Raw genomic sequence first — 23,259 nt, 5'->3', positions numbered from 1 at the left:
ACAATGCTTTAGAATTATTTGTTATTATTCTATATTGCTTATTGTTTTTTCAGCTTGTCAAACCCATGGAATTTAACAAATTTTAAAAGGCTGTTCCACTTCGAATTGCCAGACCAAAGGCAAATCCTAAAAATGGAAAGGTTTCCAACGTTTTACCATATTTGGTGATTGGAATTATCGATCCGAAGAAATATCAAAAGTTCTATATTGGAGAAGACGTTATTTGTACCTTCCTTAGTGTTGGGTATGGCACATGTAACATAAACATCGACAAGTTTGTATAGATATTACAAAACGTCTCACAAAGGTTAAACCCCTTATCAATTGATAAACGCCCTAAATGAAATCAGAGAGAAGTGAAAAAATTGAATAATTTACAAAGAATAGAGTCAATCAGTCTGGTTTTTGAGAAGCTTAAATAACATTAATTGCTATTAATAAATAATCAAAATGTTGCATTATTAAATCTCAATGCCAGTGAGCGTGAATTGCAAAATATGAAAGCTCTTTTTCTATTTCCTTTTAGAAGATAACTATTAACGATTATCTACGAAGATAATTAAAATCCTTTTCTTACAGGGTGACAGGAGTAGTCCATTGGTATATAGGACTCACATGGTTGCTGTTATATCTTGTATTCCTTACATAACTGATAAACCTGATATTTCCAACTAGTGTCCATGACACCTTTTCGCTTATCCAACAAGCGATGATAATTTTAACAAAATTCATCTTATATACCGTATAAAATCTTATAAATAAATAAGCAGTGATTTAAATAACTAAACTGTCAATTTTATTAGTAATAAACTCATAATATAACATAAATATCATTTCATAAATAGTGTCTATGTTGTATTCAAACATAATTATACACATTCTTTTTATTATTAAATTTTTCTTAAAAGTATTGTATTCGTACAAAACATAAAGTCGATAAAATCATATCAAGGTAAGTATGTGACTTTTTCTAAGATATGGAAACCATGAAAAACGTGAAAATATAAACATGACAGCCAGTAACAATAAAAACAGTGGAAGATAATCTTTACAGGAGATATCGATTCTGAAATAGAATAACGTTATTTTAAAAGTGATAATTGTATTATTATAATACTTCGAATCGCATTAAATCATTTTATCACAAAAGATACAAGTGTTTGCTTCTAAGTAATCATTAAAATTGATTCAAGTATGATGTTCTGTGTTTATGTGATTAACTTTCAAGCTTATCATGATACGTATCGATAACGATATATATCCGAGTACCTATTTCAAACATCGATATTCATATAAAAGGAAATCGGTCACTCGTATCATTGCACTGCAGTTTCAAAATTCTTCAAGTTACAATGACACGTCTCGTGTTAGTCGTCTTCATAATCGGTGTCGTTTTCGGCGGTAAGTAAATAATAGAAATTCAAACAAATTAAATTCTAATAAAGTAAATCAAAAAATTAAATTCTATTAATAAACTCCATTAAATTGGACCTTTCTTTAATAGTAACAAACGTTGAAATAAACCAATTATAATTCTGTTATCCGTTCTGAATTCGCTAAAGTTGAATTTCATACTCTGCATATTATCTGAATAGGAACGAAGTGAAAAAATAACAAGTTCGTTACTGTGCATAATATTGTAATAAGAAAAATTAATTTGAAATTTTATTTATATAGGCGTCTTTGCCAGCAACCAAACGAACGAGATTGACGAGCAAATCGTCGGTGGCACCGATGCTCGTCTTGGTCAGTATCCTTATCAAGTATCGCTTAGACAAAATGGAAGACACTTCTGCGGTGGCACTCTGGTTACCAATCGACACGTAGTCACTGCTGCTCACTGCATCCATGGTATTGTATCTCCTCCATTCAAGGATTTCACTGTCGTAACTGGTACAGTTACCCTCTCAAGTGGTGGTCAAGTCCACGCTGTTAAGTCGGCCGTCTACAACCCCGATTTCAAGCCTAGCTCCTCCGAGTCTTACAGAAATGACGTTGCTGTAGTCACTGTAAGTAAGAAATCAATATCGTAGAACGGAATAATATTTTACAACGTACAAAGTTCTTCACTTTTATCGAAATGCAGCATTAACATTAATAACGATAAGATATTTATTTCTAATAAAAATGTGAAAATGAATCCACGCCAACGATACAACGGTACATCATCGTTTACATCGGCGATATTACAATTTCACCTTCATAGTTACCTTCCTGTATAGTCATTCAAATCAGTAGTCATTATTACGTTTCAGCACACGCACTCTTTGTTACTTTATTTCTCTCTCTCTCACTCACTCACTCGCTTGCTCTTTTTCTTTTATACTATATAAATAGTTGTATATAATACACATTAAAATACTTTATTCCAATTGATTGTAATAATGAACGTATCTGAAAAAAAAGATGTTACTCGACCCTTTCACAGTGAGAAAAATTGGGACAGACAGTCAAATATGTAACATAATTATCGATATTTATTCCGTATGTGTATAAAGTTGAAAATGTATATATTTTTGTATCTAAAATCTTGTAGATAAAGAGACATGTAATTAGTCTCTAAATCACTAATTCTGAATTCTACGTCATTTTGTTATACTGTCAAAGGGTTAAAACACATGAAAACTCAAATAAAGCTATTTCCTTTAACCAGATTTCACTTGCAAATATATCAATGTTTGCAATAATTTCAGCTCGCTAGCCCAGTTAGCGTAAACGCTAACCAGAAGCCAATTCCTCTCATTTCTTCTGATCCACCAGTTGGTGCAACATTGAGAATGACCGGTTGGGGAAAAACCAATGCTAACGCAGACAACGTTCCTAATACCCTACAAACGACAACCGTAAATCTTCTGAACAATGCAGATTGTCAGAACCGCATGGGAATCCGCATCTACCCTGGACAGTTGTGTACCTATAACAAAAAGGGTGTTGGTATCTGTATGGTACGTAATAAATTTCAATTTTATGTTCTTCAAATTAATATGATCACATATCACAGCTAATATACACATTCATCGATGTGACACTCTAATATTCTACTTCAAGTACAAATTTCTAAAACTAAAAAATTGAATATATATACAACATTTCTTTCATATATATAATTTTACAAATACTTACACTCAATTCATATAATTCGCCATAGAATTGTATGGTTATTCAAGGTATGAATTTAGAATCTGCTTATAATTTTCCAAAATTAGTTTCACAAAAAATATTTGTTCTGCCTACAGGGTGATAGTGGCGGTCCCCTTGTCTACAATGGTCAACTTGTAGGTATCGCTTCCTTTGTCATTCCATGTGCTAAAGGCTACCCTGATGCTTACACTCGTGTCTCTCAATACAAAAGCTTCATCAACAGAAATCTATTTTAATTTAGAATCCGAGACTTAAATAATAATTATTGTACAATTCATATTTTCTCTTCGTAAATAAACAGAATTACATTCACTGTAGTGCCAATCGATTAATTTGATATCTTGTAAATTTTAATCTTTAAATTTATATACAATGAGATCAATTACTATCGTCAGTGAACGATGACGTCATCGACGCTGTTCCACTGTCCTCGCCGTCTTTGGTATCGCGGAACGTGTGGGTCAGTCAAAAGGCCCACTCGATTGCGAGGTTCCTTATAGAACTTTTACTGTATATCATTAACTCGCGCAATGCTTTATGTTAGGTATTATCGCCAAAAATCAAAATTTGATGGAACGACATTACAGTTCTCAGAAATAATATATAAATTCATCGATTAATTTCCTTTATGCATTTCTTTATTTTACCTTCATATTTGCTTTTACATATTATTCTTGTCTTGTACTAAAAATTAATTTACCTATTAGTTTCTAGTTTTAGTTTCTAGTTCTACAATCTACATACAAATACATCGATCTATTATTGCTATTCTAAGAATATCAGTGTAAGGTCTAACAAACTCAAAATACAATTTGTAAACTAATTTCGAAAAACGATGTTTTATCTCTAAAAAAAATACTCTGTTTACAACCTAGATTGTAAATAGCATTAATTAGGTATATCCTCCCGCTCAAAAATTTGCAGTATGTTTCGGTCTCGAAAGATCTTAAAAGACATCATATTACCCTAAAAGATAATAACTACATTGAGTAAATAACTGTTTTATTCATAATGTTATTCTTTGATAGTGTTGGAATTATAATCGAAAGACTACGAATGTTTATGCAAATTCATATTGTAGAGAATACAATTGGAAACGTAGAACACGGATAGAAAATTGTTTCATGTGTCAAGTATCATAGGAAGCGCTATACTTTGAATATTTCATACATCTGTTCATATTATGTGCATTCCGTGCAATTTCGTACTTTCAAATTTGTTATAAATTCATAAAAATTCGCAATCGTTTTAACGTAAAACAAATTCGTAATGATATTTAAAGATAAAATCTATGATTGTAATATATGCGATACCCTACTCTTGTTTCTCGGACAGATATACGAAAACGTTTGTCGAAAAAGCAAAAGATGTTTCAAACACTCGGGCCGGATTGTATACACAAAGTTTCTAAGAGAGTTCGCATACTTTCGTGACTTGCTGTATTTGGTCAGCCGTGACAATATTCTACCCTCTTTCGACATTGATTTACATGGACCGCGACCCTGACAAGAATAAGCTTTATTAGCAGAAACGCCACGGGGTTGTTCTCCTCCCGCACCCTGTTCCACGTCGACAACCCTCTTGCACAGGCGCGTGTACATCGCATGACGTAGTCAGGAAAAGTATTGCCAAGGGTAGCATCGTGCACGAAATGCGGGTTAGTAGGGCACGAGCGTCGACGTCGTGCCAGTACCACCCGTTCGGTTTCTCGCATTCCTTTTCATTCGTCGGTCTTTTATACAAGGTGGCTCCAATGAATTAGATCTATAAAACGATTGAAAAAAGTGGAATCTTAATATTTTGGTGCAAATACTCATGGGATGCGAAGTTGGTGGAGGAGATGGCTATGATCAAATGCTGCCTCGAGACAGAGGTGCCTGACGTTTTCGAGATTCTCGCACGAAAGTGCACTGACCCAGGCTGTGAGTACAAATCGGTTGTTTCACGATAAGATGATAAGCATTTTAGTTAAAAGTAAAAATTTTAGAAATGATATATGCACTGCTGTATGTACGATAACTAGAAACAAAACTTCTATACAACTGTATTTATCATAACCGGTTACATATTAATTAATTAAGTTCAGGTATATTAAATTTCGTATCGTTTCGTGGCATCTGCGTGTGACTACAAAAATTTCTACTAAGAAAATGCAATGTAAAATATAATAAAAAAAAAAAACATTTTATTGGAAAATAACTGTATGTGCAAATGCTTCTTGCAGGCACTTTAAGTACGTATGTATTAGGACACTTATTTCGTTACATTTGTTGGAAAGTTAAATAAATTGTTAAAAAGCTTCCTCGATAAAAATAAAGTAGAAATTATCCACAAAATCGGGTAAAATCTGATTAATTCATTATCTATAAAATACATACACCTTGAACTTATTCAGTTGAAAGTTGTTAAAAGAATTACGATTGATGTAGTTTAATTTACTTTATATTCTCGCATAACATTCTTGGTAATTCCATAAAATTAACTTTTAGACCTTTATCTAGAGAGTTGACGAGTCAATAGGAGATTGACTGAAGCTGTGGAACACGTGCTTTCGCACGGTTATCGCAACTCGCAACAGTTTCCATATAGTTTGACAAACCTACATCTGCGTTTATCGCTCTTTTCATATGACATTCGCAACCATAAAATTGTGCATCAAAAGCATACAAGAATTATTATATAAATAGTTTGACAAGAGAGTTATGGGAGCAATGAAAAATAATCAGTTGTAAAGTTTTTCATTTCTTCCAACTTCTGCAGCTTTGTAGCGAAAATTGTGTATTTATGACGGCATTAATATAAGTCTATCGATTTATCGATGGTGTATATAAGTAATATTCATTACTTCGCATAAACTTTGAGGATATCCTGCACACTATATTATCTTGCAAGTGTTTCATGTTTCAATCAAATACCTTCGTACGACCTAGTTTAAGTTTTCTAGAAAGCAAACTGTATGTTGTAATATTTGCAAGAATATAATATTTGAAATAAAATTTATTCGTATTATTTATATTTACTTGTCTCGTATTATTTTTACTATCGTAATTCGAATGATATAAGCATAGCGTGGATGTTTCCGTGGCTCAGAATAAAACGAAAACCAAGAATGACAAAATTACATTGTAAGTTGCGTTTCCTGAGAAAATCAAATTTGAAAACTTGTTAAACATGCGTGAATTTAATTTATTTCCGACTGAACAAGATTAGACGATCAACTGAAAATTGTTCTAAAAATTGTGTAAAAATAAGTTAAGAATTTCTAACAAGTGATTCTATAATTTTGTAACAAAATATTCGCTAAAAACACACACACACACACACACATTTGAAAATAATACAAAATTGTGTGCAATTACGAAACAGCGTATAATAACCTCAAAATTCCAAATTGATGTTCGACCAAATTAAACGATGACCGTGTCTTTATTGCATTTTCGTAATCAATTTCCTAATTTTCTAATATGTAACATTAATTTTACGACATAGATAGATGGTATAAATTGATTTTGATATACTAAGTATGACAGAACAATTTTCATATAACTGTTATTTGCAAACGTGCAAACAGATAAACGCGCGATATTGTATTGATTTTCGAAGCGCGCTGTCAACATTCGGAACATCTTGTCTTCCTGAATCGGTTTAGCTGAAAGGCGTTCGCGCTTTTACCTTAAAATAGTTTTCCCCAGATAATGCACGTATATGTGTCTCATAAAGGTGAAGAATGTAGTTCGTTTGTGTTTGTGCACAGTACACTGATTACGTTAAAGTGGAAAATCCATATTCGTGGGTAACTATCGTCGATAATTGCGTAATTAACTCCTTTGATCGTTGGTAAGAATTGTCAATTTTAGTAAAAAGAAAGCGATTCTCTTATCTTCAATTCTTTATTGCATTTCTTACAACAGATAAGTGCAAATTATGGACACCTGCACTTAGAAGTTTGATGAATAACGTTGATACGATTAAATACAGTGATTAAAGCAATATACATTTTAATGGAAATATTTAAATGTCGATGAGTATGTTTTAATTGATTTAATTCCATCGTTTCTTTCATGAATAATATTTAAATCTTCTAGTAATTGATATTATTGTATTTATATTCCATATTATACTCATAATAACTGTATGCAATGAGGATAAAGATATCGCAGAATTGCTAATGGATAGCGACAGTACTTACGTGTTTAATAATATTTAAATCTTCCAGTTATTCTACTTTTAAATAAGATGATGTTAAATAAATTGATATAAAATTTATAAGTATGAGAAACTATATTTACGCTTCATTTGAAACGTAGTTAAAAACATAATATGATAAGAAATCTTTAAATAATATATTTCTTTATAAAATAAAAAAGACATGAAACTTTTTCAATATCTTTTTTAAATTAAAATTCAAATGTTGAAAAAGTAAATCGTACTGCCATCTTTCGACTCTTACCTACATTTTGAAATGTAACTCAGGTCGACAAAAACGAAATAAATCTTACCGACCTCAAATTCTTCGTGATAAAATTTTGTCTTTGAAGATAAATGTAAATTCGTCTATGATAAACTGTACAAAATACTTATTTATAACTTAACTCATACACATTACAATTACTGTACAAATTAATAAACTTCATATAGTAGTATTTTACACTATTTTATAAATAAGAATTGCATATAGAGCAAATCGCATAATGATTTTTGGTAGCGGCTTAAAAGTACACATTCTATTGGTTATATCAGTCGATCGAAGTTTGTTCGAGTGTACAGTGGTTGTTCGATCGTAACGAAATGTTTGGTAAATATCGTGATTTTGTTTTGAAGCGTACAATTTTTTCGTGAGATGTTCCTTTCATATTTACGTACGATTAGTTAGTTTTCACCTATCATCCGATATATTTCATGGAAACATATTTTTCGCCCGTGTATATTTTTTCTCCTTCTATTTCTGTCAGGTTGTTGCTGGTGCTGTTCAGCTTTACGCCCACGATATAAAAGACTTGTTGACAATATCTTTCCAGTAAATCCTCAGGTAAACTTTATATTTTTGATATATTAACAAACTTTCATAATTATTTTATATTATCTCTCACAATAAATATATCATACCGCAGTTTCATTACGTAATTCATATTTTTCATGTATGTATTAATCTATAACATCAAATTCATTTAAAAAGAATATTGTTATTTTATTGAACAATATAAGAACGAGATATTTGTTGGGTAATTAACCATATTTATTAAAATATTAATTGGCTTACTCACTTGTAATTTCTCTTTTCGAAGTAAACTGAATTTTGTGTCAATTCTCACATAGTTTACAAATATTTTGTTTATGTACAAATATGTTATTATTAAAAGATTTATATGTATAAATACAAGAAGAAGTGTATCATGATAAAATTATTAATACACATACGATTGACATTTAGTCTTGATTTTATTGATTTTTAAATTTACAACATCAATCTTGCTATCCAATATTATAGAAATTAACATTTAGTACTTTTTATATACATTAATATTTTTATAATTAGGATGGCTTAGTAAAAAATAACATGGAGAAACTGACCTTTTATTCATTAAGTAGCCCTGAAAAACTAGACAGGATTGGAGAATATTTGTTTCAAAGGGCTTCCAGGGACATTTACAGGTATGACACAAACAACTTAAGTGATAGAGAATTGCATATAATTAATTTAATAACTGTGAAAAATGCACACTCATGTGATCAATGTAAATTCTTGTTTACTTATGCTATATACCAGTCATATAAATATGTCATTAATCATTATCTTACAAAATGTTAATTTCTTATCTAGATGTATTAGGTATTTTTATATTTGAATAAGAAAATATATAAATAAACATATTTATAATACAGGAGAAGAAATGGATTTGTTGTCATTGCTATGGAAGCAATGGATCAGCTTTTAGTAGCATGCCATGCTCAGACTTTAAATTTATTTGTTGAAAGCTTCTTAAAGATGATACAGAAATTGTTAGAATCTACTGATCCACAATTACAAATACTGGCAACCCAATCTGTAAGTTTCATTAAATAATTTTAGATACTTTATATTATTATATTTATTTATATTTTCTAATATAACATTTTTTTTAATGTTACTTTATCATTTATTACTATCAAAAATAATTGTATTTTTGGCATCTTTCAATTCAGTTGAACAAAGTGCTGGCTTCTTCCAGTTTGTCCGGTTTGCAAACATCGAGCAGGATACGCCGTCTTATCACACACGTTACGATTTCTTTGTATCAAAATACTCTGCAATGTGCCACTCCAACCACAATGACCATGCAATCCGCAAACAGATACGGCTTGCTGGAATTCAGGGATTGCAGGCATGATCTTTATATAGTTAAATATGTATAACTAGTAGTTTGATCAAAATTATTTTATTATAAATTTGAATTAATTACATATTTGTTGTTTTTAAAAAATTTATTATATTTTATTATATTTTATTATATTTTCTAATATAGGGTGTTGTAAGGAAAACACTTTCTGATGATCTAGTAGAAAATATTTGGGAACCTGTACACATGGATAAAATTGTTCCTTCGTTGTTATACAATATGCAAAACTCAAGGTGATATATATAGAAGAAACCGCTGCATATGTACATTATGTAAACTGATTATTATGTATATATTTACAATTTCATTTTGATAGATATTCTAATAAAGAAGATGCAACACCAGATAGCCCAACTGAGGAACGATCAGACCCACCACAATTTGCAGAAACTTGTATGCGAGAACTTGTTGGCCGAGCATCATTTGGTCATATAAGATGTGTTATTCGACCCGTTCTAAGGTTTGTATGTTACATTTCCCATTTAAAGTTTAAGTCATTGTATACCTTTTATTGTGAACAAAAATAATTATAGGTAAAATTTTAATGAACATATTAATACAATAAAAATTATTTACAGACATTTAGATAACCATCAGTTATGGGTTCCTAATTACTTTGCTATTCATACATTTAGGATAATTATGTTCTCCATTCAGGTTAGAAGAAAATCATTAAATATTGTTATTATTTATCAATAGGTATTTAAAAAAGGATAATCAATAAATATCAAAATATATCAAACATTTTTAGTCACAATACTCTTATACAGTTGTGGAAGCATTAATGATTCATCTTGATGATCATTCAAAATCATCCCCCAAGATCAGAACAAGTATTGCAGATACTTTGTCCAAAATTATTTCCATTGCAGCTGGTGAAAGTGTTGGTAAGTTTTAATACATATCAAAATTTGTTTATTTGTATTATAGAATTATATAAAATAACATATTTTTAAAGGTCCCTCTGTGTTGGAGATAATAAATTCTCTGCTATCTCATCTTAGAGTTAGTGTAACAAGAAATCAATCTTCAAGTAATGATGAACAATTATATCAAGAGGCTCTTATTAATGCTCTTGGAGAGTTTGCAAATCATCTTCCAGATTATCAGAAAATAGAAATTATGATGTTCATAATGAGCAAAGTTCCATATAGTCAACCAGATCGTATAGTTTCAGTCGGTAAAGGAGATGTACTACTCCAAAGTATTCTTTTAAAATCTCTTCTAAAAGTAATTATACATCATTAACACGAGCAAAACACGCACGCTATTTAATACATACTTTTTTCTTATTACATTTGTGTAAATACATTTCAGGTTGGCACAAAATACCAAACTATACATTTGAATACAACTTTTCCACCAAGCTTTTTGGAACCATTGTTAAGAATGTCACTTGCAGCAGATGCTGAAATGCGGCTTTTAGTACAAAAAATCTTTCATACTTTAATCGATAGGCATCAAAATATTACGAAACTTGCGAAACCTACGTAAGTTGTCAATAATAGATTGTTTTAATTTATATCATTTTTAATAACATTAATTAAATCTTTCCAAATATAATCTTATCATTTTTATTGAACAGAGTAAATGTTGCACAACTTGATCTTACAATCGAAAAAGGATCCAGACCAGATGTGATATTTATTCGTAAACATGGCCCTGAAATTTATTTAGCATTATATGAATCGTTGGAATTGGCAAGTAACATGGTGGAAAACGTAGAATCTATATATACAACATTGGCATTACTTGCCGTGGAATTGGCCTCAGAAGAAACTGTGTTGGAGTTACTAAGATTAGTGCTGAGTCTTCAGGATTTAGCTTTAACAAGTGGCCAAATCAGTATTTCACTCAAATTTAATTTGCACTCTATTGTCATCAGTTTGCTTGTACTAATATCTTACGTTTGTAATATTACTTCACTCATGGATTACGCAAATAAAGTAAGTTGCAAATTGTTTCGTTTGTTGGTACATATTCTGGCCAATAAGAATATATTCTAGTTCCTTTAATCTTTATATTTTAAGATTGTAGAAATACGACGAAAGGAAGCACCTCATCTTTTGCCTGATTTGCAATCTCAGTATGATAGTAGTTTATCTTCTAGATTAGCACCCGCTCTATTAGTTGATCAAACTGTTTTAAGCGAATGTTTAAAAGGAGCTGGTCTTGACAGTGGAAAATTGCAACAGGGATCTGGTTACAGTAGTATCTCACTACAACATCGGTAATAATAATTATAGCAATTTTTAATTTTTTCATCTTATTAATTGTGTAATCTTTGTAATTATCAATTTCATATTTTTAGGCACTCGTGGGTCGATAGTGCTGGACGAAATTCGTTAGCCGATATTAATTCTGGTGCTACTGAATTAGATAGTGGAGGCTCATCTCCTGGTGTTCAAAAAGTACATCCTTTATATATAGTTCTAATTTATTTATAACCTTCTAATAATCTATTTTTTGTATACCTTCCATTCTCAGAAATTACCAGGAGAAGAGTTAACTTTTGAGAGTATGAAACGAATTCTAACAGAAAATAATAATAATCATGTCATAGAGGAAGAAAAACGAATGCAATTATCGCACTTCTTTAGAAACGCACCATTCCAAGATTTGGTATCAAAGACGCAACCAAAGGTATAAAAATAGTTAATAAATTTCTTATTGGTAAAAAATATAAAAATAATGATAAATAATTTTACAGCATGATGTTTTACAAAGTAAACTGTCAGAAATATTTAATACATTATCCGTTGATCCACGAAATGCAGCTCAACCAGGTGGACCACCAACAGATACCAAACCAAGTCAAGCTCCAGCTTATGAAATACATTTCCCAGAATTATTCGTTTATTAAAATGACAAGTTTTTTCTTGCTATGACATTTTTATTAAGTTGAACATTACAATTGCCATATGTCAATTATAATCAACTTAATTTATTTGTACATTTTACGTTAAAAAAATGTAGAACAATTTGTACATATAACGCATTTTGATACCGTTTAATGTGTGCAATTATATTTGCTTAATATTAATTACATTTATGTATATATATTTCTTCTTAATATTTATAAATAATTAATACTTATTATTGTTATTTATTTATAATTATAATAAGTATTATTTCAAATTTGTTAAATTTATTGCTCGTTATGTTTGAAAAAATATTTGAAATAATTTGAAATTATTGTTTCATAATTGTTTATATTACGTAAATTAATGTTGCGCGATTGATAACACATTCCTTCTTGTACAACCCGTAAAAAAAAGTAGTGACACATTTATGTACTAATACCCTATTATTGGTAAATTATGTAATATAAAGTCAGTGCTGTTTTATTGACAAGATTTGTTTTAATATCCGCATATCACTGATATAATATTGTATAAAAATGTAACAAAATTTTGAGGAAGTAATGTATAGTTAAAAGAAAATGTTGTAACGAAGTTGAAATATTCAAAACAAATTAAAGTTACTCAAAATGATATATGTATATATAAACAAAAAGTTTAAATTGTAATAGGTAAATATTAACTGTGGGCTAATAAATATATTCATATACTTGAAGACAAGACAATTTTTTTTATTGAATTTTTCTGTGTAAAGGTTCATACTATTACATTACCAATACAATTATTTTCTTTTGGATCATTGAAAGATTTTGTACAAAATACCCAGATGATTATTTACCAAGTACTAAGTAATTGGAATGAACACAGATGTTGAATTACATGTTGAATGCTTCAAGATTTATTTAATTCAATTTCTTATAATAGGAATGCTATCAGCCTCAAAACGAGCAATGTAAACTTTAATATTATTATGATGTAAAAATGTGAGAAACATGTTCTGATATCCCACGTTAATTGGTCATTAATGATTTCTGTACAATTGTAATCTGTAGTGTATATAATTGTGCAGTAATGTGAAACAGAATTAATGTCTCGATTTTATTTTTTTGTTTTTGTGAGCAATCAAATTAAGGTTAGTATGTAAAACATACTCATGCAATGACTACTTAACATAATGTAATTTGAAGCGTTTAATTATCTGTGGTTCCGATGTGTGCAGTCAATTTGATACACTCTGGAAAATTCTTCAAGGCTCCACCTTCAATAATTCCACGTCAAAGATAAGAACAGCGTTTGGAGGAATAGTGTGTCTATGTCAAGGATAACATTGTAATACTATTTATATAATTATTAAGATTAACTATTTATACCTCATTCTTCCTCCATTTCTAATACTAAAAATAAAATTCAAATAATAACAATAGTAATTAAAAAATATAGTTATTTAGTAATAATGGCATTACTTTAATGTATTAATTTTAGTTACTCATAATATGCAAATATTGTGCAAAATATAAGAATTTACAATAATTTTTTTTAATTATGAATAATTTGAATTAATTATAAAATTTGGTTTTATGCTTTCTCCTTAGATTCATCTCTAAAATTAATAATACTACAAATGTTTATCTTATATTAAAGGATATACTCCAGGATGTCCTCGGCTACCATAGGCAAAATCTGGTGAACAAGTTAACCTAGCACGTTCTCCAACACACATTTGAGCAACTCCTTGGTCCCAGCCTTTAATAACTTCACCTTTACCGATTTTGAACTTAAATGGCACTCCACGGTCCCTACTGGAGTCAAATTTTTTTCCATTGTCAAGAGTACCTATTATGCATTTAATAATTAAAATTTCACAAAATTCAAAGTACTGCAAATTATAAACAGCAATATTTCACTTAATCAAAATTAATAACGTGATTTAATAACAGTAATAATTGTCACATTAAAAATTATTTTTTATTTTTAAATTCTATTATCAATGTATACGATTTAATACGAATAACTTGAAAAATATTTACCTGTATAATGAACAACTACGGTCTGTCCGGTTTTCGGATATGTCTGGCCTGCACAGCATTACAAGAATGATCGCATTATAAATGAAAAGTACAAAGTACTAAAATTTCATACAATACTAAACGTATTGAATAAAGATCAAAATCGCCTTATTTGGAACGGACCATCGCCAAAGCATGGTTTTCATAGATTTTCAGGTTGTAAATAAATCTTACCGACTAAACTTTCCGGCATATTTTAATCACAATAGAATTAATGGGATTTAGTGGAAGTCGAACAGGAAAAAAAAACACGAAGTGTGACTCGAAAAGAAAGAAACAGCGAATCGAAAAAGAAAAATGAAAGATCGCAGAATATCGTGTATAGAATAATTACCATCTCCAGGAGAAAGAACTTCTACATCCACGCCCATGGCTATGTATTTTATGTCACAGAAATCGGATCCCTAACGAAGAAATGAGTAAATTTTGTTATACAAGACCGGGCAGCTCGTATTGCTAAGCAGAATTCACATAAATGTGATTTTCGTGGGCGCAAAAAACGATGCAAGATCCAATGCCGTTCGATGAATATAACAAGGTAACTGAAGACTGAAGATACCCTCAGGAAAGAAATTTTAACTGGAAAAGCCGCCGTTAGGTTCGCTGCATTTCAAATCTTCCGGTTAACATACTACGATCGATATGAATATTTCCGATTCCGCAAAATTTGAAGCAAATATTGTTTCCTTGATTTTTGCACTTAATATGTTGTATAAAAGAATTATATAATTAGACTGCAAATTTGTATACATTCATAAGAAATTTGAAAGTGTAAAATTGCACGAAATGCACATAATATTAAAAAATGTATGAAATATTTAAAGTATAGTGGCTACTGTAATAATTGGTAGGCACTACTTTCTTTTATACCTTCTGCATTTTTAATTATATTCTCAAAAATATGAATTTCATATGAATAGAAATCCGCAGTCTGTATACAATTTACATAATTGGAATAAGCGATATTTATTTATATACTCGAATTATAAATTCTTAAACTAGTCACATTTTGAAGAAGAAAATAAAGAAGTTAATTATTCTAAAATAACATTATGATTAAATAATTTGTACTGAATAAATGTAGAACTCTGATGTCCTTTATTTTTCGTATACAAAGATAGTAAATAAAAGGATGAATATAAGTACTTGTACAATATTATATGGAATTATTCAGAGCTTAGTTGCACAGCAAATTCTCATAACAGAAAAAATATTTACAAATTGCTTACATTAAGAGTTCTAGTTGCAATAAAAATATATTGATAATACTTGCGAAAAAATTAAAGACTGGTTTCAGTTGCGTGTAGAGAATAGTAATATCATTTATATGTATAAATATATATAAAAAATACGTATAAATATAAAAACAATCGATATACATATAAAAAAATTATTTAATTATTACAATCTGAATAAATTTGTTAATTTATACTTTCATATCAACAATGAACCAAGATAAAATATATAAAATATTTACGTAACAATTAGAAATACAAGTAAATTATTATACTTCAAAAATAAGTACAATTACATAGTGGCAAAAATAACCTTAAATTTAATGGAATTTATCATTACTAAGAATTATTAAATAATCAGCACCATAAATTAAAAGTATAGTCTAAAATAGTATAACATTTTTAAACTTTTTTCTATCTCATATGTAAGATGCAATGTTATAATACTTGAGTAAATGCTAAAACTTATGATTCTTCTTTCTCTGCAACATATATTCTTTCTAACAAAGCTAATGATATACTTCCTGGTATTCTTTGATGTTGATTTATTAAATTGTTGAGTGCATTAGCAACCTGAGAACAGAAATAGTAAATCTATAGTATCTAACTTTTCACATATGTATATTATTACTTTTTATTTTATTTAAACTATAACAGCACTAAAAAATATTTGAACATTTATGTTTATTACCTTCATTTGTAATTCTTCTGGTGTTAGACTCCCATCATACAGAATCGGTTTACCAACATATGTTGTCAACTTTACAGGAAAACCACCATAGATAGGTACAAAAGGAAATCTGGTGGCAGCATATATTCTCAACCACATTCTCCTACCCCAACTTATCGTTCTAAATGCTTCTCTAATATTCTTCGTAAATAAAGGTATTATGCACTGTTACAAAAATATTAATATTTAAAACTTGTACAAATATAAAAGGGAGTATAATATAATAACATAATAATATAATACCACTTTAGCATCCAATGCAACCTTTGCAAAACCCACTCGCTTTTTCCACATTAATTGGTAATAAGAATCTCCAAACTGAGCTTCATATACACCACCAGGTGAGATTGCAAGCATATTACCTTCTTTCAAAATAGTAGAACATGTTTGGATTGTACCAGGTATTACTTTTAATACATCAGAAATTATAGACCACCCAGGCCATTTGAAAAGAAATCTATCTGCTACTGTGTGAATTAGCTTTGAATTTAAAAGTAATATTTTAGATATAAAGTAATAAAGGTCTACAGGTATAGCTCCATGATAGTATACAAAAAGTACTGGTTCATTTTGTGGTATATTTTGAAGTCCAACTATTTCATATCCTATAAAAAATACATATAAGATTTCAATTTTTGTACTTCACAAAAATTATATTATGTAATTCATTTTATAAAAATGATTATTATACTTAATTAATTTCATACGTAACATACCATACCAAATCCAGCCATGAGCATCCCAAACTGCAGCTACTACATTGCGTGCAGCATTTCTCCAATCTGTTTCATATGCATTTCTTAATCTAACTCTATGAAAATAAAATATTTAGATTGTATACAATTTATCACAAATATATACTCAAACTAATAACAACCTACCTGTGTAACTTATATATATACAATATTAATGCAGTTAAATACAATAATATCCCAATCAGAAGTGGAAGTAAAAATGTTAACAAAAGTGGCATCAAAAGCCATAACCATAATGTAAAGTCCACGTCGATATATTCAACTAAAAAGAATAAATAAATTATTTATCGCGTATGATTTTCAAGCAAAATTTTCATTCAATATAGTATGCAAATAAAAAGTAAATATAACTAATAATATACAAAATTTACAAAAGATTTATAATCTTCCTCTAAGATATTGATAAGCTAAATATACTATCACTGACAAAATCTCAATTATTTAAACATGCTTATAGTACTTTCATTTGCAAACTATTAATGTCAGTGTTTTATACTTATATGCAAATTATATTATATATATAATTATATATGTATATGTGTATAGAATTACATTTTTACCTATAGTATCTTCTAAAATTTTCTGTATGTTAAATATTACGGAAAACATGTTTAGATTACGGGAAAAACAAAAACAATAGTAAATCTATAATTACAACAAATCTAATACTTCTTTATCAAATATCCACATATTCTATTCACTGTTGGCAATATATTAAACAACAGTCTGCAAATTTTTCTCTCGTTTTCCTCACACTACTCATTTATATTCCTAACTGACTCGTTCTTAATTGTTAGTATCATTCATAAATATTTTAATGTGGATTGTTCACGTAATGCATTTTCACAGAACATTTATTACAGTTTGCATAATTTATAAATAATTTTAACTATTCTTTCAACAATCTTATATGAATTATGCATGTTGTTTAGGAATTAATTTTCTTGTTAAATACTGAAGGTAAACAATTACAAATCCAATAAATAGATAGTTAGCAATATGTACGTATTAGTACATATATGGTATATATGTACGTACATTATACATGATACATGTATGTTAGTTAACTATATACATTCGTATAATGTCAGGTTGTTACCAGCTAACTTCATGTACATTGTTCTCAATTTACGGATATACATACTAAACATTATTGTATTAAAGCATTTAACAATTACATACAGCGGAAATAATATTTCATTTCTAACATTACCATATATTTAAATATCGATATACCTCATATATACGTATATTTAAATATTTGTTATTTATAGAGATAAAGTTCTTTAACTTATGATATGTTTAAATCATTATGATTTTTATTAAAACTTGTTAAAAATATACAGAAAATACATAATATGCAAAGGTATTTTAGATATGCAAAGCAGGTCTTTATTTAGGTTCCATTCATATAGTTATACTCATAAAAATTTGGATTTGTATAAAAATTCACAATCCAATAATAATAAATAATATGTCATTTAAATGATATAGTTCGTTACCAATAACGAATTATAATTTGAATTATTCTAATTAAGTTTTTTTTGCGGTCAAATGACATAATTATGTACAACTTTACATATAAATCTTAATCAATATTATAATAATTCAATAATTCATCAATATTATAATTATATCAAGTATAAACAAGTTAAAACAATTTTTACAATGTATCTACATTAATAAATATAAATAAATAAGTAGTCAGTTTGTAACAATATACATGGTCATTCTGAAGATGTCGCTGAAAATTGAAGAAAATATAGAAGACAATATCAGAGAGGAACAATATAAATCACGAATTTTAAAAAAGAGCAAGATTGATATCTGGAAGATCGAAGTGAATTATATAATTGTAAATATTTACATTATTGTAACACGTACAAATTTTAATAAATAAATTCGTTTGAAAAATTGGGCAAAATGGTTAAGCAACCATAGAAAAAGAAGTTTGATATTGGCATGAAGTTTGGCGGCATATTTCATTGGCGAATTTTCGCATTAATACATACTTATATATATCGTCACTATAAGGAGCAATTTCACGTAACTTTTAATCATTGCCAATAAGACTGAAAAACGAAATAAATTCATTTATAAAGTGAATTTGGACACATTTAGATTTTTTCTTTAGACTTGCAAGATATTAACGAAGATTACAACGTAACTAAATTATTTCTGTACACTCCGTGTTTATTTTATATTGTATTTTAAAAAGAAAATGTCTATGGTCTCGTCATTTCGTTGTAAATGTGTAACAGTGAATTGTTTATGAATGTTGCTTCAGGTAGAGATTATTATTTCCGATTTTAATAATGTGCATATTGCATCATTGCTAACATATGAATCAATTCTGTCTGTCAATCTCTTGTACAATCTATATTTTATTAGAAATATTTCCTTGATAAAGTTTGTTATGATAGAATTATTATTCTAATTTGTAACGATGCGTAACGAACCAATGGACGATCAACTTCACTACGACGTGTCAATAGTTAATAAAATGATTTTGCAATGTATCAGCATCTTTTTAAGCTAAATAGTATCAATTTCATTTGATAAAATAGTAAAACTTGATTAGTAAAAGAAAGACTTACATAGCTGTACTATTCCGATATATTTTTGAAATTTATTTTCGTCGTTTTATCGTAGAAATAAGAATACATAATGTGCTAAATAAAAAATGTCTGAAAAGGTAAATGTCCTTTAAATAGAAAACAAATTGTATCAGCGTAGTAATTATTAGTGATTCTACAATCTTTTGTATAATGTATTTTTGTATAACATTTGTATGTGTTTCATAACTTCATTGACGTTGTCATATGATTACATATATTTGAATTGTTGAATAAATTGATAAACTTTATGATTTGTGTAAATAATAACATTCTTTTTTCAGGTATAATACAGTAATGCAATATTGAAAATCTTATTTTATTAAGACAAAATGTCAGATAACAATTTGCCGCACATATTCTATGGACTCGATTCGCCTGGTAGGATAGTACGTATAGAATCTAGTATTACCACACGGCCTAATATTGGTCGTCTTTCAAGTATAGAAGAAACATTAAGAAGATTTAGCACAAATCTAAGGCCAGAAAGACAAACTAATGAATCAAATAATGGTAAGATCATATTAATAAATGCTAAAATTGTAAAGATCATATATGTACTAAGAATAACTTTTTTTTACTAATAGTATATATTTATATAATTTTACAACTTATAGAAATGTGTAGAAAGAGAATGAATGAGTTAATATTTAAAATTGAACCATTGTCAAATACAATTCATTCCAGAAAATTGTTATACATTAATATTACTTATATTATGTGTTAAAATGTAAGACTAATTAGTTAAACTTGATTAAAGAAATACCTGATGCTCAACCTCCAGAGATTTTATCAAATGAGGAACCAGTACCTATTGTGTTGTCAGAATCTGTAAACATTGCACAACCAACTGATATGATTGATGGTGCATCTTCCCCAAACCAATCAAACATTAATACATCAATAGCAAATACAGAAGATGAGTATGTATATTAATATATATTATAATTTCATATATAAAAGATAAAATTTCAATACATATTTCTTAACAAAACATTTTTGTTCAATTCAGCAAAAGATATTGCTGGGTATGCTTTGCAACGGATGAAGATGATGCAACTGCTTTATGGGTAAAACCATGTCATTGTCGTGGTACAACAAAATGGGTACATCAAGGATGTATTCAGAGATGGGTTGATGAAAAACAAAAAGGACATGCAGGTGCACATGTAGCATGCCCACAGTGTAATACAGAATACATCATTGTATATCCAAATATGGGTTAGTTATTTTAATATTTATATATTTTAAAACAAGCTCAGATAGATTTGTTATTAAAATATAGCTGTTACAATTGCTATAAAGAAATATACTATAAATATATGTATATTGTAATATGTGTGTTAAATGTGATATATTTATTACAGGGCCGTTAGTAGTTGTACTGGATACTATTGATGGTATGGTTTTTCGAATTTGCCCATTTATTGCAGCTAGTATAGTTGCTGCATCTGTATACTGGACAGCTGTAACATATGGAGCAGTAACTGTAATGCAAGTAGTTGGTCACAAGGATGGTTTAGCTATAATGGAACAAGCTGATCCTTTGGTATTATTGGTTGGTTTGCCAACCATTCCAATAATGTTAGTTTTGGGAAAAATGCTCAGATGGGAAGATCAAGCACTTAATCTTTTAAGGCGACATGCATATAAGGTTCCTATTTTGAGGCATTTCTTGCCCAGTAGGTATGTACAAAATTTGAAGTAATTATATCATGTGTTTCACATTCATATTATTTTAGTTGTTCAAGTGCTGACAGAATACAATCTGACGATCTACCACCTATGAGTGATCCAATGTCAGCAACTCGTATTCTTTGTGGTGCACTTTTATTACCTAGCATTGCCAGCATATGTGGCAAAATATTTTTTGAAAGCATACATTCTAATTTTCAAAGAACATTGCTTGTATGTATACATATATTAAATATATTTATTATTAGTTAAATAATTGTCCTAGATTTTTATGAAATGTATGCATTTCTGCAGGGAGGTATAGCATTTATAACAGTAAAGGGTGCATTCAAGATATACCATAAACAGCAACAATATGTAAGACAATGTCAACGTCGTATAATGGATTATACAGAAAGTAATGTTTCATTATATAGAAGACAACAAAATTCTGAAACTAACCAGACAAGCTAAATACATACATGCAAGAGATTCTTGGAACAATACACTATCAAACGACATCTCAGTTAAAAAAAAACTAAACCTCATAATATTCTTTTATCATGAAAACAGATGTCCAGTATATTACTTTTATGTAACAATATAAGTTTGTGGGTACTTTAATTAAGTCTAACAAATACGTAAGTTATATATACACATACATACAAAAATAATAAAGGGAAATTATCATATACATAAATATAATTAGTAAGTTATTATCTGTCTAAGGATGAACATTTAATTGAAAGAAAATGGGAATGTTACATCTCTTAAATTTAATTATCAGTGAAGTTATACTAATATCGACTCATCTTTCCTTACGTACAAAATAAGAATTGAGATATGTTAATGTTCTTACTACAATTCAGTTTTCCTCTGTTCGAAAGAATCATGCAGGAAGAAAATAGTAAATCTGTAGTTTATTAATGACAAAAACTGTATATTTTATGAAGTTAACACAGCACAAGTTTTTTGTGCTCTGACAAAAATAGGCATGGTATGTTTTTAGGAGTTATTTACATTTTGATCACGAGTGTAAAAAGAGATACAGTCTTTAGAGAAGAAATTTATTTCTATGATAGATAAGTCTTGGATTAGGTATTGACTATATTAACATATATAAAATAAAAAATTTTGAAATACAAGTTTATTTTATGTAAATGCTTTATTTGCTGTAGATATAAGAAATTAGTAAATATCAATTTAAATCAATAAACCGTGTTTTTTTATACCTTGATAAATATAAATAACCAATAAATTAACTAACTTATCACTTATAATTTCTTAAGTTCACCAGCTAAATTATATTCGTATAATTAATATTTAACTTTTTACTGTCATTATATTTTAAATATTCATTCAAAACAAATTAAAAAGTATATTTATACAATAAGTTAAATATTTAAATTTACAATTTTTTACATATAAAATTGTGGCCTTTTTTTAAATGATAAAAGATATATTCGTTTGTGAAAAAATAATCATCACCATTAATAAAATAGAATAAATATATAATGAAAACTCGGGAATCACAGGAATATTTTAAGAAAGACTGTATGATATATAAATATATTTATTATTAAGCTATTTGTAAATTGTATTGTTTAAGTACAATATAGTATATATTTTAGAAATATTAATTATCTTGAAAAGATTGAACTTCTTGGTCTGTAAGAACTATGTAGACAATTAAACTGAAAGGATTATAACATGTACATCAAAATATAATGCATATCTTTTTACAATAGATGTGATAAACCTATTTCTTAAATATTATGTAATATAAGTAAGTATATATTTTTTAT

At 28.5% G+C, this 23,259-nt stretch overlaps 5 protein-coding genes and 1 long non-coding RNA gene across 11 annotated transcripts; 4 read left to right on the top strand and 2 right to left on the bottom strand.

Moving 5' to 3' along the window:
• Nucleotides 1-1,264: 1,264 nt before the first annotated feature.
• Nucleotides 1,265-3,458, top strand: LOC100643349 (chymotrypsin-1). The gene is made up of 4 exons (XM_003402694.4): nt 1,265-1,401; nt 1,678-2,009; nt 2,694-2,945; nt 3,237-3,458. The coding sequence occupies exons 1-4, from the start codon at nt 1,353-1,355 to the stop codon at nt 3,375-3,377; spliced, it is 774 nt and encodes a 257-aa protein (XP_003402742.1). The 5' UTR covers nt 1,265-1,352; the 3' UTR covers nt 3,378-3,458.
• Nucleotides 3,459-4,465: 1,007 nt separating this feature from the next.
• On the top strand, nt 4,466-12,869 carry LOC100642429 (protein EFR3 homolog cmp44E). Its single transcript, XM_003402685.4, has 16 exons — nt 4,466-5,063; nt 8,094-8,170; nt 8,678-8,793; nt 9,025-9,187; nt 9,351-9,503; nt 9,645-9,751; nt 9,835-9,978; nt 10,097-10,175; nt 10,270-10,405; nt 10,477-10,748; nt 10,836-11,008; nt 11,104-11,464; nt 11,549-11,748; nt 11,830-11,929; nt 12,006-12,161; nt 12,229-12,869. Exons 1-16 carry the CDS (start codon nt 4,982-4,984, stop codon nt 12,379-12,381), a joined length of 2,472 nt encoding a protein of 823 aa, XP_003402733.1. The 5' UTR covers nt 4,466-4,981; the 3' UTR covers nt 12,382-12,869.
• LOC125385353 lies at nt 5,070-6,160 on the top strand. The gene is made up of 2 exons (XR_007224478.1): nt 5,070-5,374; nt 5,631-6,160. It is a non-coding gene; the product is annotated as an uncharacterized LOC125385353 (long non-coding RNA).
• Nucleotides 12,870-13,089: 220 nt separating the features above from the next.
• On the bottom strand, nt 13,090-15,032 carry LOC100643673 (peptidyl-prolyl cis-trans isomerase Fkbp12). The gene is made up of 4 exons (XM_012319119.3): nt 14,780-15,032; nt 14,407-14,454; nt 14,026-14,212; nt 13,090-13,683 (listed from the first exon to the last, which is right to left on the bottom strand). Exons 1-4 carry the CDS (start codon nt 14,814-14,816, stop codon nt 13,626-13,628), a joined length of 330 nt encoding a protein of 109 aa, XP_012174509.1. The 5' UTR covers nt 14,817-15,032; the 3' UTR covers nt 13,090-13,625.
• Nucleotides 15,033-15,520: 488 nt separating this feature from the next.
• LOC100643226 (transmembrane protein 68) lies at nt 15,521-18,222 on the bottom strand. 3 transcript variants are annotated; one of them, XM_048406984.1, is made up of 6 exons: nt 18,204-18,222; nt 17,292-17,427; nt 17,127-17,221; nt 16,654-17,015; nt 16,372-16,575; nt 15,521-16,253 (listed from the first exon to the last, which is right to left on the bottom strand). In XM_048406984.1, the coding sequence occupies exons 2-6, from the start codon at nt 17,381-17,383 to the stop codon at nt 16,146-16,148; spliced, it is 861 nt and encodes a 286-aa protein (XP_048262941.1). In that variant the 5' UTR covers nt 17,384-17,427; nt 18,204-18,222; the 3' UTR covers nt 15,521-16,145. The 3 variants fall into 3 exon arrangements, with proteins under 3 accessions (XP_048262941.1, XP_020723550.1, XP_003402741.1); XM_020867891.2 differs by lacking the exon at nt 18,204-18,222 and adding an exon at nt 17,718-18,186; XM_003402693.4 differs by lacking the exon at nt 18,204-18,222 and adding an exon at nt 17,726-18,186.
• Nucleotides 18,223-18,964: 742 nt separating this feature from the next.
• Nucleotides 18,965-22,666, top strand: LOC100642946 (E3 ubiquitin-protein ligase MARCHF5). 4 transcript variants are annotated; one of them, XM_012319118.3, is made up of 7 exons: nt 18,965-19,020; nt 20,065-20,293; nt 20,541-20,703; nt 20,793-21,001; nt 21,148-21,466; nt 21,523-21,688; nt 21,770-22,666. In XM_012319118.3, the coding sequence occupies exons 2-7, from the start codon at nt 20,113-20,115 to the stop codon at nt 21,926-21,928; spliced, it is 1,197 nt and encodes a 398-aa protein (XP_012174508.1). In that variant the 5' UTR covers nt 18,965-19,020; nt 20,065-20,112; the 3' UTR covers nt 21,929-22,666. The 4 variants fall into 4 exon arrangements, with proteins under 4 accessions (XP_012174508.1, XP_003402739.1, XP_003402738.1 ...); XM_003402691.4 differs by lacking the exon at nt 18,965-19,020 and adding an exon at nt 19,106-19,328; XM_003402690.4 differs by lacking the exon at nt 18,965-19,020 and adding an exon at nt 19,106-19,452.
• The last annotated feature ends 593 nt before the right edge of the window (nt 22,667-23,259 follow it).

This window comes from Bombus terrestris, chromosome 6 (genome assembly GCF_910591885.1).
Source record: "Bombus terrestris chromosome 6, iyBomTerr1.2, whole genome shotgun sequence".
Taxonomy (NCBI): Eukaryota; Metazoa; Arthropoda; class Insecta; order Hymenoptera; family Apidae; genus Bombus; species Bombus terrestris.
The sequence above is the reverse complement of the archived record's forward strand: the minus strand, read 5'-3'. Positions and strand labels throughout refer to the sequence as shown.